Source organism: Leptinotarsa decemlineata, unplaced genomic scaffold (genome assembly GCF_025532065.1).
Source record: "Leptinotarsa decemlineata unplaced genomic scaffold, Ldec_3_MD MMD2_P_RNA_scaffold_2, whole genome shotgun sequence".
In the NCBI taxonomy this organism is placed as follows: domain Eukaryota; kingdom Metazoa; phylum Arthropoda; class Insecta; order Coleoptera; family Chrysomelidae; genus Leptinotarsa; species Leptinotarsa decemlineata.
This window is the reverse complement of record NW_027412529.1, coordinates 19,033,705-19,049,454: the sequence shown is the minus strand read 5'-3', so window position 1 is coordinate 19,049,454 and position 15,750 is coordinate 19,033,705. Positions and strand designations below refer to the sequence as shown.

At 33.9% G+C, this 15,750-nt stretch overlaps 1 protein-coding gene across 7 annotated transcripts in view; it reads right to left on the bottom strand.

Moving 5' to 3' along the window:
• LOC111507609 (NPC intracellular cholesterol transporter 1) overlaps window positions 1-15,750 on the bottom strand; it is a 75,344-nt gene that overhangs the window by 14,219 nt on the left and 45,375 nt on the right. For 4 of the 7 annotated variants that reach the window (XR_012467964.1, XM_074184969.1, XM_074184981.1 and 1 more), the window contains exons 3-8: window positions 12,484-12,676; window positions 9,422-9,493; window positions 4,083-4,214; window positions 2,795-3,018; window positions 2,298-2,737; window positions 821-2,196 (exon numbers count right to left, since the gene is read on the bottom strand). Coding sequence is in view for 6 of the 7 variants with exons in the window: in XM_074184969.1 (XP_074041070.1) it covers window positions 821-2,196; window positions 2,298-2,737; window positions 2,795-3,018; window positions 4,083-4,214; window positions 9,422-9,493; window positions 12,484-12,676 (2,437 nt within the window). In the remaining variant the exon portion in view is untranslated. The remainder of the gene's footprint in view (window positions 1-820; window positions 2,197-2,297; window positions 2,738-2,794; window positions 3,019-4,082; window positions 4,215-9,421; window positions 9,494-12,483; window positions 12,677-15,750) is intronic. The other 3 variants (XM_074184985.1, XM_074184982.1, XM_074184987.1) reach the window with 3 other exon arrangements.

Genomic DNA, 15,750 nt, shown 5'->3' with positions numbered 1-15,750 from the left:
ATACGACTTCAAATGTCATTGTCGTATAATCCAACTTTCTAAGTTACTTGGGTGGCCTGAAAGAAAATTATTTTTATGACAATTAATATCCATATCTGTTGTGCAACATGATTTACCAATCCTCGAATATCAAAGATAAACGAGGAAGTCAGTTGCAAAGCCAAAACTCGACTTCGAACCGAAATTCGTCCTCTGAAGTCTTTCATTGCTAGGCAAACTAGTTGTAAATTAGAGCCTGACACAACGCATTTATGATTCAACACCAGACAATGCTGTTTCGACCCCCTATAGATCTCATCTGAGGTGTCATTAGGCTGAACCACAAATGCATTGCTAAACTCAACTGTTCTCAAAGGACAAGCCTAAGTAAGGGCGATGACATCTTCTCTTACGAAGAGTTCTCAGTGGATCCCATCTTCTATGGGATCCACTGAGAACTCAATCCTCGAATATTCAAGATAAACAAGGCCCACCAAGGCGGCCAGTTGCAAAGCGAGGCTTACACATCGACCGCCGACATGTAGTATTCTGAAAAAATTGATAAGATATGAGGATTTGACTAAATATTCATGAAGATAGATTGTGAATATTCCAATGAATTTGTTTGCCAAACACTATCAGACAGCCACCTCAAGCTATTTACCACTGTTTTTCTCATTGTGGAAGTTCTGCATAATTTTTTTTTGATTTCAATAAGTGACGTCTTTTTTGTTTATTCTATCAGAATGCATTTTTTCTAACATAAAATTTAATCAATACGGATCAGAAGGATAATTTCTCACTTCACTTGGTTTTTCCAAGAAAAATTCAGATTACTTACCAGATCCGTCATGTGGGCAGAATCCATGATCTTTTTTCCGATATTTGCAGCATTCAGGACTTGCGCTCCAGTCAAAGTAGTCATCCAGCCAGCTGTCGCTAGTTCTTGTGATATAACTAGTTTTGGGTATTTTACTAGCAATATATATTTGGGTCACTAGTGAATCTGGATTACAGAATTGTCCAGCACATATCAAATTTTGAGATTCCGGCTGACTGTAATCTAGTCCGCCCTTGACCACAAAATAGACTGGTGGCCCAATACTCAAGTATGCCTGCAGATATTGGAAATATTTCAAAACGAAACTATCCAATGGCACTGATAGTTCTTTGTCAAGGCCAACTTCTATGCGAGGAACCACTGCAAAAGACGAACACAGCCATCCGAAAAATATTACGACTATCACACATCTCACTGTTTTTTTCATCAGGAATGGAACATACACAGATTTAAAGAAAGTATAGAGAAGACCTTCCTGGGCGGCAGGGGTGGGCTCGTTTTTTTTTGTTCCTTTGATAAAGCAACAAACATCGTATCGGTTGCCCTGTTGACGATTTGTATCCAATGACAAAAGACTTACAAAGCAAGTAACTTGAAGTATGAAGTCAATTAATAGAGCCATACCGGCATATAGAGCAAAAGCTTTGACTGCCGGCATATCGGAAAGACCTCCAAGAAAGAAACAAAAACTTTCAGAGAGGCTGGTAAGCAACATTGACGGTCCGACTTGTCCCAGAATTCGCCCAATGTGCTGTGAATGAGTTTCATTTTGTTTTCTGCTATCTCTTTGATGGGTTTGGACTAGGATAAATATATTATCAACTCCTACAGCCAGAACTAGGAAAGGAATAACCTCCACGATAATCAAGGTGGCTGGCTCACCAATGAAAGAAAATATTCCAACAGATGAAATAACTGAAGACAGTACAATGAGGATACCTCCTAAACCCAAAGTTATTTTGCTATCTATCAACAACCTAGAACAGCTGTTGACTTGTCCCAACGCAATCGCTATGTAAGCAAACATTATCATGTAAGATATCAGAATGGTTATAATATCGGATTGACCTTGACGATCTAGTTCATCTTCCAAAGATCGTTCTGAAGTGAAGGCAACGTCCATGAAATCAGGTTTTTCAGTACTGGTCCAGTTCTTCATAAAAGCTATGAATTCTTTTTCCCATTCTAAAGCCGGTGACAGCAGAGACTTATTGTGGTGATTGTTGACAATGAAACTTAATATGACAACTGAAGCATTCTTGTAATTTGAGTTACTAGCAAGACTTTCTCCTGGCTCAAGAAATCCACCAAGTGCAATGGCTGGATCTACCGGACCCCCATATGGAGCCAAACAGTCAACGGGATCAAACGGATTACTGAAATAGGATAAATAATTTATCATCATGATAAAAACTTCCTAATGTTCAAATATATATGAATATATGAATAACATACTCTTGAACAAAATATTACTTACGCAGCACATTTGACAAATCGATCCAAATAGTTTGTTTCATAATGAAGTGGATCTTCTCCAGTTTCTTCAAAAGTATTAATGTCATTTTGATAATATCCCCAAATACTTTCTACTGTACACTCATCTATGGATGTTTTAGTATCTCCTTCTGCCCTCAAAGGAGCAAAACAAATTTTGTCAAAACTGTAAGACGTTCCCTCGCCAATTGATTGGATTTTCTGTTGCAAATCCAGGACTGCTTTGAGGAAAGTATCATTGAAGACAGGACCAAACTTCAAGATTCCATCAGAAGTATTGTGGTATATGTCAGAAAGTCCTACAGCTTTAATGATAAGCTGTTCTGTACGATAGAATGGCTCAAAATGGCTATCAAAAAATTCCTTTTCGATGCGGCTTCGAGATACTGGAGATGACCATAGTTCAACAGGATCTGTGGTTACCTTGGTGAGAAATTGAAAAAATGAAGTAAAATGTTTTTGTATTAAAGATGTAAATACCTTCAAATATTTCATCCCATGACTAAGTCCTATTACAAAACAGGCCCCTAAAAATAAAATCAGCCATGGCTTCTCTGCACAGAAGGTTCCCCATTTCTCAAACGATTTCTGAAGTAATGATTCAGTATTTGCTCCCAGTTTTTCAATAAATGATGATGGATTATCATAATCAGTCGTCTTATTGACAGAACGTGTTTCCATTTCGTGAGCATCTGATGGCACACCTGAGGCACAAAAAGTTGAACTTTTTCAAAAAAAGTCATAATCTGCCTAACATAATTGATCAAAACATTTATTGTAAATTACTGTAATGTCGAAGGGTTCAAACAAACACAAATTATTAAAATCTTATTGATTATTAATTCTTGATTTTGATTAATCAAAGGAAAAATATTAAATTGACTGAAAATATATTGTTGAGGATCGAAAAACGGTTTCAAATATTTGGAAAATATATTCATTTAAAAATCTGAAATGTAGATAGTATAGTATAAATTATATATTTTAGACCTAAAATAGAGAGGTATGAACTACCTATACCAAAAAAACTCGGTGGAACACTTGTTATTGACCAATTCACAAATAAATATAGTACATAACTTCATTCAATATATAAGACAAATATTATTACTGCAGATTGCATAAGAAAATGTATTTGGAAAATGTTGGTAATTGTTCATAGAGATACCATAGAGATAGAATAGACATTTTTCATAATGATTTCATTTCTATTTGTAATGATGGAATACAAAAAACATTCACATCTATGGATTTCATGTAAACATAAAGTTATTTTATAGAAAAAAACAACTTTCTACACAACTTTTAGTAGTTAAGTCCAACAGATTAATCAAAACATTGACTTGATTTATGCACTAACTTAAAGTTTAACTATTTTGAATATGAAAAAAAAAATCTACTGACTGTCTCAACATTTGACTTCATGAAATTTTTATTTTCTACTGATCGAAGAGTAAACAACAAGCATTTTTATTTTTGACTGTATAATGACGAATAATGTGAAAAAATGCGGTTATATTCCTGCTACCTCAAACCGGAATGTGAATTAAGCATGCAACATTCACTATAAAAGCTTCCCAAAACAAAAAAATACATATATTTTTACAAGTTTTTTGCATAACCACCAAAAAAAAAATATAATGGTGTAAAATGTGAATATATCTGATACTTTCATAACCATTTAATATTTAAGATGTCTGTAATCAGTTGTTAAGAGAAATAATTAAATTTTTTCAGTGGTCAAGCACTGTAGAAGCAATAAACGTACTAGATCGTTTTGAAGACTGGAGAGGGCTTTCTTCACCCTCTCCTGATGCCACTTGGGAAGAATGGTGGTCAGCCATACCCACATTACGTGTAGCCCTCAACTCGTCAGATCTCTGTCCATTGATCAAACCCACTGTAACCAACCATAACCAAAAAATTCACCCAAATATCCACTTGAAAAACAGGCAGGGTTAAAAACTAAACAGATACATTCAAATTCATACATGAAAGACAATGAACGTTTGTAAATAAGTTTTTAGCTGAAAAATCGTATAATAATCAATATTAGAAAGCAGATGAAGTCAAGTTATTTTATTAAAATGCCCAAAACAACTTATTTGATATAACAGTCATTATAAACCGGATTTAAACCAAGGAGAATTAAATAATTACTATATAAAAATTCAATGATTATTGAACAATTTGAATACATCGAGCTATCACCATAAAACTAGTCATTATGGAATACAAACCTCAAATATTTGAAAGAAATTGTCATGAATAAGACGTAAATAATACGAAGTTCATGGTCAATTTTCCAAATATTCTTTGGACAAGAAATATTCGATTCAAGAGTTACTATTGTTATTCACACCAAAAATTGAAATTTATTCAAATTATACACGTATGGTAGATCTCCCAAGATAATTGCTGGTTTAACTTCAACTCACAAACAACCCAAGGGTTATTTGTGTGAGTTTTCAGAAATATATATATATATATATATATATATATATATATATATATATATATATATATATATATATATATATATATATATATATATATATAATTACGAAGGTTATCGAGTGTCTTGATATAGATAAAGGAGTTTTTAATCGGACATAGCACTCAAGGAAGTGGCAGACCATAGACACGTGTTTCGGGCTTTTGACCCATCATCAGTATGGTGCAGCCAAGTGTAGGGATGGGCAACACTTGGTTTGCCACTTCCTTGAGTGCTATGTCCGATTAAAAACTCCTTTATCTATATATATATATATATATATATATATATATATATATATATATATATATATATATATATATATGTGTTCCTTAAACACATGCTAATATTTAAGGAGGTAATTAATTCTTAGACCCATTTTAAGGAAAAAACGTCCTATGGACGTATGTCCTAAACGCCTTAACTTTTGAGATACAGGGTGGCAAAGTTTTCAAAAATAATCAGTTTTTTAATATTAACGCACCCCCTCGGAGAGGGGCGGCCGACGACCCTTATTTAGATAGGGAAAGTAGGTCGAGTGGCACCTCGTTTTAAAGGTCTTTCGAATACCTTTACAACTCTGTTAAAAGAAAATTTTTGTAACGATCAGTTTTCGAGATGATTTGAAGTTAAAATTGTCATGTTGATAATACATTAGACAGACCACTCGGTAACTTGTATACCAAAATAAAAAAAATTCGAGCAGTTCTTCTTATCAGTTTTTTGTTAAATAAAATCCCATTTTTAAAATCAATACCCACTCCTCTTCTTCCAGTTTTCATTAGTACATCGTTCGATTGTTTTGTTTAAACGGGTCGTGTATTGTTATTTGTTTAAAAATGCCTTACACTACTGCTGAAAGTGTTTCAGTTATTGCTTTATTTTTTGGCAACGACCAAAATGCTAATAGAACATCAATTTTATTCAACGGGCAAAACCCTGGTAAACACCTAAGCAGAAATCACGTTCTGGATTTGGTCACAAAAGTCAGGGAGACAGGTTCGGTTTTAAATAAAAAAAGAAATGTTCAGAGAAGGGTAGTGAATGACGATAATGCGATTGGAGTGATTGGTCAAGTCATCGCCAATCCCAAGTTAAGTACCAGATGGCCGAAATAAGCCATATGAGCGCATGGAGAATCCTTAAAAACCACAAATTCCATCCTTACAAAATTAAACTTATTCATGAACTCAATGAGGATGATTTTGACCGAAGACAGGAGTTTTGTGAGGGCATGAGTGAGAGATTATTGCAAAATCCCGAGCTGCTTTATAACATCTGTTTTTCAGACGAAAGCTCATTTTATTTAAATGGTTGCGTGAACCGTTACAATTGCCGTTATTGGTCGGATGAAAACCCAAGACAATACGCAGAAATACATACCCAACATCCCCAAAAGTTAAATGTCTGAGCCGGAATATTAGGCAATCATATTGTAGGTCCATTTTTCATTGATGGAAATTTAACCGGTGATTCTTATTTACAACTTCTTGAAGAGGCAATACAACCTCGTATAGTTGAAATAATTGAACAGGATCCAAGATGTCAAGATGAATTTATCCATTTTCAACAAGACGGTGCACCACCCCATTATGCCCAACAGGTTTGAAATTTTTTGAATAATCATTTTGAAGGACAATGGATTGGCAGAAGAGGTCCAATTGAATGACCAGCACGATCACCAGATTTAACACCACTGAACTACTTTTTGTGGGGATATTTAAAGTCTAAAGTTTATGCTACGAAGCCAGCCAATTTGGATGAATTACGTCGTAGAATTATTGACGAATGCCGAGCTATAACTCCTGAGATGTTGAATAATGTAAGAGCAAAATTCGAACAGAATCTTTATTGTTGCATGGAGCAAAATGGTACACTTTTTGAACATTTACTCTAAATTTCCTATGTGAATTACCCTTATTAGGTGTTACTTTTTTTGTGTGTGCTTCAAAAACAATTATTGGAATTTATTAACACTAAAACAGTTTTTTAAACTTTTCTGTGCCATCAGCATGCAAGGAAATCAGCAGGTTGTATTCGTTGTGCAGGTAAGTTTTTAGTATGATTTATCAGAAGCATAAAATATCCACGTCAAAAGGCAACCTTCATGAAAGGCAATTTAGCTAAAATGTAAGGGTAGTAACTAACCCCATCCGCCGAAAAAATCTCCTCGTAATAAACAAATAATTCTTACTTTTTTACGAAATCAAATGGACACGTATTAGCAGGTTGTCATAAAAAGCAAACATTTATTTTTTTTATAAAAGTTCTGAACGTAAATTGTACCTTAAAACCAATTTGATATATTTTAAAGAGTTGAACTCAATAAAAATACCTTTTAATCTTCAAATTATCTCGAAAACTAATCGTTACAAAAATTTTCTTTCAACAGAGATGTAAAGGTATTCGAAAAACCTTTAAAACAAAGTGCCACTCGACATACTTTCCCTATCTAAATAAGGGTCGTCAGACGCACCCCTCCGAGGGGGTGCGTACTACAAAAAATCTGATTAGTCTGAAAGGTGTCCCCCTTTAATTAGAAATCGGCGTGTCCGAGCTTTTTTTAAAAATTTTTCAAAAACGGCTCTGTTAAGTTTTCGTTGTTACACACTGTATGTATTTATGGCGAAGCAAGAAGGAATTCAAAAGAAGCAGTGAGAATATACGCTAATCGGTATCCTGGCAGAAAATTACCGCCAGACAATACATTCGCTGGCTTAGCCAAATCTTCGGCACGAAATAGATGTTTTAATGAACGGAAGAGAAAAAAAACCAAAAACCAAATGTTATTGTGGAACCACATAGTTCCACCAGACAAGTAGCGATGAATTGTGACATTTCGAAATCTTCAATACAATGTATTTTGTCGAAAAACAAATTCCATCCATACAAAATACATTTGGTTCAAGGACTACATCCAGGTAATAATTTTCATGTTTCATTTTTAATAACTAAAATATATTCCCATATTCAGGAGATGCTGATTAGTTTCTGAAAAAAATATTATGGAGTGATGAAAGCCATTTTCATAACAACGGTATAATAAACAAACATAATTGTCACTATTGGTCTGATGTGAACCCCCATTGGGTGCAAGAAACGAGATTTCAGTCTGTGTGGGGGGTTAATGTTTGATGCAGAATCATTGATGGATATTTGATAGAACATCAGTTTTTCGAAGGAAATCTCAATGGGGAGAAGTACTTGGTTTTTCTACAACATGTGTTGCCGAATCTCTTGGAGAATTTGCCAATACAAACTCGACCGAATATGTGGTTTCAACAAGATGGGGAACCTCCACATAATAATAGAATAGTTACCCAATGTTTGGATGATACTTTTAATGAGAAATATATTGGAAATACCATGGCCATGGTCCAATACCATGGCCAGCTCGAAGTATAGATATTACTCCACTAGATTTCTTTTTGTTGGGATATATCAAAGACTTAGTTTATATGCGACGTCCACAAAATGTAGAGGATTTGACAAATAGTATCACAAATGTTTGTGCTTCAATAAAGCGAGAGACGCTTTTAGCTGTCACGAATCGGGAATTACTAAAAAGATGCAATATGTGTATTCTACGTGAAGGGAGGCAGTTCGAACACTCACTAAAATGATTCTTGTTATCACTAATTGATTTCGTTATCATCATGTTAGCCGAGTTATGGTCAAAGTAACATATTTTTTGGTAATTTGAAACATTTATTTTAATTTGTACAGAAATACGCAACTAGATAAAATTGAACATCCAATGAAATCATAACTGATGGATTCATTTTATTAAACTCGTATTATTGCATTCACTTTGACTTATTCATGTCCCTCTTTATAATACGCAATAAAATTGCCTTTTTTCATCAGTATTCAAGAAAAACTACAAGTGTGCCAGATGGCTGAATCCAGAAGTTAATGCAGAATTCAAAAACCAATTGAAAATACTGGGTTACCATTTAAAAAAATTGGCGTCGGTGTCGCGACGCCCTAACGGATGACGCCTAGTGCTGGATCTCTACGTAAATAAGAGGACCCTTTGACACCAAAATTATCTGCTTTCACGAAATAAAGCAGGTTGTGAAATCGGGTGTAGCATTCAGAAGCAGAAAGACTGTAAAACTATTTTTTCTTTTCAAGCTTTCGACGCGTTTATTGTATCTTCATCAGGAACTGAAAGTGAGGTTAAAATGAAGTTTGCAAAGAAATAACAAAGATCCTCATATTTGTATGTCAAGTTCAAAATTGGTTAGAAACATGTAACATTACATATACTTTTTATGATAACATGAGATGATTGCACCAGATAATCTGAATCTGGAAAATGAATTCAACAGGTTGTCGGACATGATTGACAAAACACATTGGTATGTATTTTACATAAAGAAATAATTTGACAGAGCAACCACTACTGAAAAAAATACAAACACTTCCTATTTTACATACAGACAGGTACCCATTTCATATGAAGTACAATGTGAATTTATAAAAAAAATATTTCAAAATATGTTGTTGCTGTTTATCTTGAAAGGAAAACCAGTCTGTACAGTGAAATAGACATAAAAAGTATAACACGATATAAGTGGCATAGGCAAAAGCCGGCATATATTTTATACCTTGGCGATCCTCTGCTCTATCGTCTATGTCTGCTTGGAATTGTTCTCGCTCATAGTCGAATCTATTGCTTCCTGTGAAAAAATTGTAAAACCACAAGGTTCAGCTACAATGCTAACAAACACCAACATAAAAAAATCACAATAAACATAAAACCACACCCTAAATTAAAACCAATTCAATGATCAGTTAGTTACACAGTGTTTAGCTTAACATTCAATGGCTTTTTCTGTTACCAAAAATGCAAGGTATTATAATTCATGCTGGAATTGGCCGATACTTGATGAAAATCCATAACTAACGTATTCAAAAAAACACTTCATTGTGAGATTTTCACTAAACAGTTTTACAAAATCTCAACACGTGTTTCGCCATACAATGGCTTCTTTGGGTGTGTCTTTACATATTCAAATATACCGTATTATACCTACATTTCAAGTACCTGATTTTTACCTAAGTTAGTAATGAAGTAAATTACCTGAGCTTATGTCCCAGTTTTCACATTTGAAAAAATATTTAGTAACGCGGAGTTATTCAATTCTAATTGATCATTCAGTAAATGACCCAAATTCTTGAATCTATTGATTTCTAAACATTCTAGAAAATTGAGTTTCAAACTCTTCTCTTCTCAATGTAACACATCGTATTCATGATTGAACTCATGTCCTTCTGCTAAAAGGTGGTTTGCAAATATGGAATTGGTCTTTCTATTTACAAAACTACTTCTATTCTCTTTAATTCTTTGGGAAAATGTTCACCCTGTTTGACCAATATACAATTTTGGGCAAGAGCGACAAGTCAGCTTATATACTTCTGATCTATCCGACACCGAAGTTTTGTCTTTATTGTTTTTAATTAGACTGCTAGTCGTTCTGTAAGCTACGTTTACTCATTGTTTCTTCAAAAAACGGGCAATATTATTGGTTGGTTCACTCAAATATGACAACTCCACACGTCAATAAAATTTACCACTGAAAGGGAGGTGAATGAATTACTTTGACTTAACCATTACGAAAAATAACAATAAACATGAATTTGAAATTTTGAACAAACCATCGTACACGGACATTATCATATCTAAGTCCTCCACACACCCTTACCAGCATAAAGTTGCTGCATTCAATAGTATGATTCACGATGCAGGTACTACTGAATATTCCACTGCCTGAGAGTAATTTCCAGAGAGAACTGAGTTTGATCAAACAAATCGCGATTAACAACGGTTATAAGGTAGATATTATAGACTCCATTTAAAAAAAAAAAAAACTACAAAAGCAAGCCATGGACCTGGCTTACCCAAATTCAAGATGCGATAACGCCAGTTATAGGACATTGTTATATTTGGGTGAACCAACCAAACGGGCAATATTATAATATTGCCCGTTTTTTGAAGAAAGAATGAGTAAACGTAGCTCACAGAATGAATAATAGTCTAAGTAAATTCATTGAAATCAATTAAGACAAAATTTCGGTGTCGGATAGATCAGGAGTATATAAGCTAACTTGTGGCTCTTGCCCAAAACTGTATATTGGCCAAACAGGGAGAACATTTTTCCAAAGAATTAAAGAGCATAGAAGAAGTTTTGTTAATAGAAAGACCAATTTCTCATTTGCAAACCACCTTTCAGTAGAAGGACATGAGTTCAAGCATGAATACGATGTGTTACATTTAGAAGAGAAGAGTTTGAAACTCAATCTTCTAAAATGTTTAGAAATCAATAGATTCAGGAATTCGAATAATTTACTAAATGATCAATTAGAATTGAATGACTCCCCGTTACTAAATATTTTTTCAAATGTGGAAACTGGGACATGGCTAATGTAATTTAATTCATTTCAAACTTAGGTAAAAATAAGGTACTTGAAATGTAGGTACTTCGATAGAATAAGGTATATTTAGCATTGAATATGTAGAATAAGTTAGTAAAGACACGCCCGAAGAAGCCATTGTATGGCGAAACACGTGTTCCGTTTTTGTAAAATTGTTTAGTGAAAATTGTAAAATGATGTGTGTTTTGGATACGTTATTATAGATTCTTCTCCAACAATAATACAAAATCGAATTGAAATCACATATTAAACAATCATAAATAGAAGCGATTGGAAAATACAATTGAAGTTATGCAAAACTGAAATAAATGTAACAGGCTTTTCCAAATTAGAAAAAAACAACTGAAAATTAAAAGGCAACTTACTCATATTGAAACATAGGAAAAGCACTGAAATCAGAACAAGTGAGGGGCATACAACTTTCAAAACAATATCTATGTCTAGATCAATTTTTAGGAGAAGCATATGCTCTTAAAGTCAAACCTGAAAACCATTGCTGACAAGTCAGTACCAAAGAGAAAATGAAAAAAAAGACTGAAATTGGACAAAAATTGACTGGAGTAACTTATCAGCAGTACCTTAAGTTGTCACCACTCCGTGAAGTTTTTTCGTACACAGCCTAAAGTACCAGATCCACAATATTCGAGAAGTGGGATCTTTTTTGTCATCAAAAGCATTATGACCCGATTTAAAAAAAAAACAAAACTACCTATGACAGAAAGATTTTTTCTTTAACTTCGAAGTTGAAGGAAAATAGTTTAATGTATATTTAATATATTTTCGCTATAATTGGTCGAAGGAGAAACCTGATAGTTTTCCTGATGATATAAATTAATGCGCCATGAAGACAAAAGTGAGCAAGAGTGAAAATTAGACAACGTATTGGAAAATAATTTATAGGCAAAATAATTTGTGGAAAACCATTTTGTTCTATAATCAGTTTTGATTATTTCAGATTGTTACGAATGTTACATTAAAATGACATTTAAATTAATTGACGATGATGTGTTGTATTCTTTTTAACTCTGATATAAAGCAATTGATTTTATGACTTCGTCAGGGGATATTTAAATTCCAAACATTCCGATAAGGATATAATCAAACTTTAAATTACATTTTTGTGACATAACTATGTAAATAAAACTAGTCTCTGATACAAATTACACTGCAAATGGTGCAAATTCAAGCAAAACTTCAAAAATAAAACAATTACATTTGGGGATGAAAAACTTACCCAGGTCATTTCCTTCCTTACAAGCAAAAATTCCCAAGAGGAATATTCCAGATCCGACTATAAAAACTACCACCATTACAAAAGCGTAACCTTCAAAACCAGCAACTCTGAAAGGCTGTGGTGCAGGGGGTTCTGGTGGTGGAACAGGACAACTTTCTTCACAATCGACGCAACTGCAAGCTGGCGACTTATCCTTAAAAAAATCATATTACGTCTATACTAAATCAACTACGCGGCAAATATCTGGAAAATGAATTTTTAAATGGAAACCCAGATTTTTCAATTTGTTTTTGGATTTTGCATCAAATTCTGAACTCACTCATATAGCACACTTGTAGTTTTCCTTAAATTTTGATGAAAAAAGGCAATTTTATTGTATATTATGAAGAGGGCCATGAATAAGTCAAAAAACTGCAATAACGTATTCATCGATCTGTCAGAAAATCTGTCAGGTTTGACGAAAGTGTATTCATTTTTGTGTTGGTTTTTTGAAAATCGGTATCCTGACAGAAGCTTACCGCCAGGCAAAACATTCGCTAGCTTAGCCAAATCTTTTGCACAAAATGGATGTTTTAATGAACGGAAACGAAAGAGTAAAAAACGGCTACAGATGAGAATCACACTGTTGCAGTGCTATATCAAATGGTATTGGAACCACATAGTTCTACCAGACAAGTATCAATGGATTGTGACACTTCGAAATCGTCAATACAATGTATTTTGTCAAAAAACAAATTCCATCCATACAAAATACATTTGGTTCAAGGACTACATCCAGGTAATAATCTTCATGTTTCATTTTTAATAACTGAAATATATTCCAATATATATTCAGGAGATGCTGATAGAAGATTGAACTTCATTGCATTGTTTCGCACGTATTCATTATGATCAGTTTCTGAAAAATATATTATGGAGTAATGAAAGCCGTTTCCATAACAACGGTATAATAAACAAACATAACTGTCGCTATTGGTCTGATGTGAACCCCCATCGGGTGCAAGAAACTGCGGTTTGAGTAGAGCCTAGATTATGATAGCACGATGAGCTGTCGAAAGCGCTCGCATATAATTAAATAGGAGTTATTAAGCTTCAAATCCTTTTTGTGACTTATAATGATATATAATATATATATATATATATATATATATATATATATATATATATATATATATATATATATATATATATATATATATATAAAAACAATTAACCGACAACTGTTGTGGTCGGTTGATTGGTCAAACCTCCAACACTGACATAAAAACTTGGCAAGTTGACTTGGGTGCCACACCAATAGGTGGTTCCACTTATGTTTCGCTTGCGTGTACGCAGCTATTTTTATCAAGTACTTTCTTGGTTTTTCTCATTTTGTCTTCAATTGAGGACCACCTGCCCGGTACTGACGATGCCCAATAGGCTGAAACAGCATATATATATATATATATATATATATATATATATATATATATATATATATATATATATATATATATATATATATATATAAAATAAATAGATAAGTACTTTTTGATCATTCCCATATTGATTTCAATTTAAGAGCTACCGGTATACAGCTGTTTCAGCCTATTGGGCATCGTCAGTACCGGGCGGGCGGTCTTTGATTGAAGACAAAATGAAAAAAAAACCAAGTAAGTACTTGATAAAAATAGCTGCGTAAACGTCAGCTCAAAAACCGTATGGACAGTTCATAAAAAGAAACCTCCTATACCCCACATCACATACAGCGTGCCCAAGCTCCACTTCCTCGAGATTTTCACCCAAGATTAATATTTTGCAGGTGGTTGATTCATACGATGGCACACAATAATAATTTTTTGCCAAATATTTGATTTGCAGACGAAGCAAATTTTTCACGGGATGCTATTATGAACTTTCACAATGACCAATTTTATGCCGAAAAAAATCCCCACGTTTTCTGAGAAAGTCATTTTCAACAAAAAATTTTGCTGAACGTTTGGGAAGGAATGACTGGTGACTGCCTAACTGGCCCATTTTTTCCACTAGCAAGATACACGAACTTTTTTGCGATACCATTTACCCATTTTGTTAGAAGAAGTGCCGGTACTTGTAAGAGGAAACAAGTGCTTCAAGCACGACGGGGCTTCAGCTCATTTTAGTGTTCATACTCTTCGACATCTCGACATTACCTACCCTAATCGCTGGAATGGACGTGCAGGACCTCAAAATTTGCCAGATCGCAAACCTGACATAAATCCTCTAGATTTCTATTTATGTGGTCATCTGAAGGCTATTGTTCATAAAACGCCTGTATGAATGACTTGAGGAATCGAATAATTTACAATTGCTATGCCATAAGGAATACTTCAGATATTTTTGAACGCGTCAGAAAATTAAAAATCAATTGAAGTCGTGTATTTTATCAGAATGTGGACATTTTTTTCGTTTAGTTCACGGTCGAAATTGTTTATTACTTACTTTTGGTTTTTATTTTATGTTGTCCATGGATAGTTTTCAGAAGTGATTTTTTTCTCGAAAACGAAGCTTGATATGAAGAAAATACAAGCGGCAGAAAAATTGTATATTCAGTTGCTTAATTTAAAAAATTAAAAATCATAAAAAAGTTATTGACATTCTTTTTTTTTTTTTCAATATTGTTGGCTGTGGTGCCCACTAAGACGCCATTGGAGCTAATAATTTCAATCTAGTTCGGGCTATATAAGCGCCTTATTACTTCAAATAACTGTAGCAAATTTCAACCAATTCCGCGTAAGGATATTGTTACATTTTTCCCCGTGGGTTGACCAATATTACACTGAACAATAATCGAACTTGACTTAATTTCACTTTAAATACAACAAAAACTTCAACTATTATTCGAATATCTATCGCCTTATTAGATCGCTTCGCGTACCGCACTGTAACTTCCACTTGACTGTGCCGATAAGCTCGAGGCTAGCGTTTATATATCGTAATCGAATGCAGTAGAAAATTCGCCAGAATAACATCGAAGTCGGTAGCATTATTTTCACTACATCTAGAGCGGCAGCGAACAACATCGTACATTCGCGCGCTCTTAGCTACGTCACGATAGGTTTATGGCTACCAGTGGCGGCCGGCGTTATTTTCTTTAGGGCATGATTTACAACAATATTCATGATATTTTATAGATACCTTTTTTTTTATTTCAATGCCAGTAACTCAGAAACGAAGCAACTCCGTATATATGTTCATAGGAGCTTTTTTCTTAAAACGACCTAACGAATCACCCTCTGAAGTTTCATA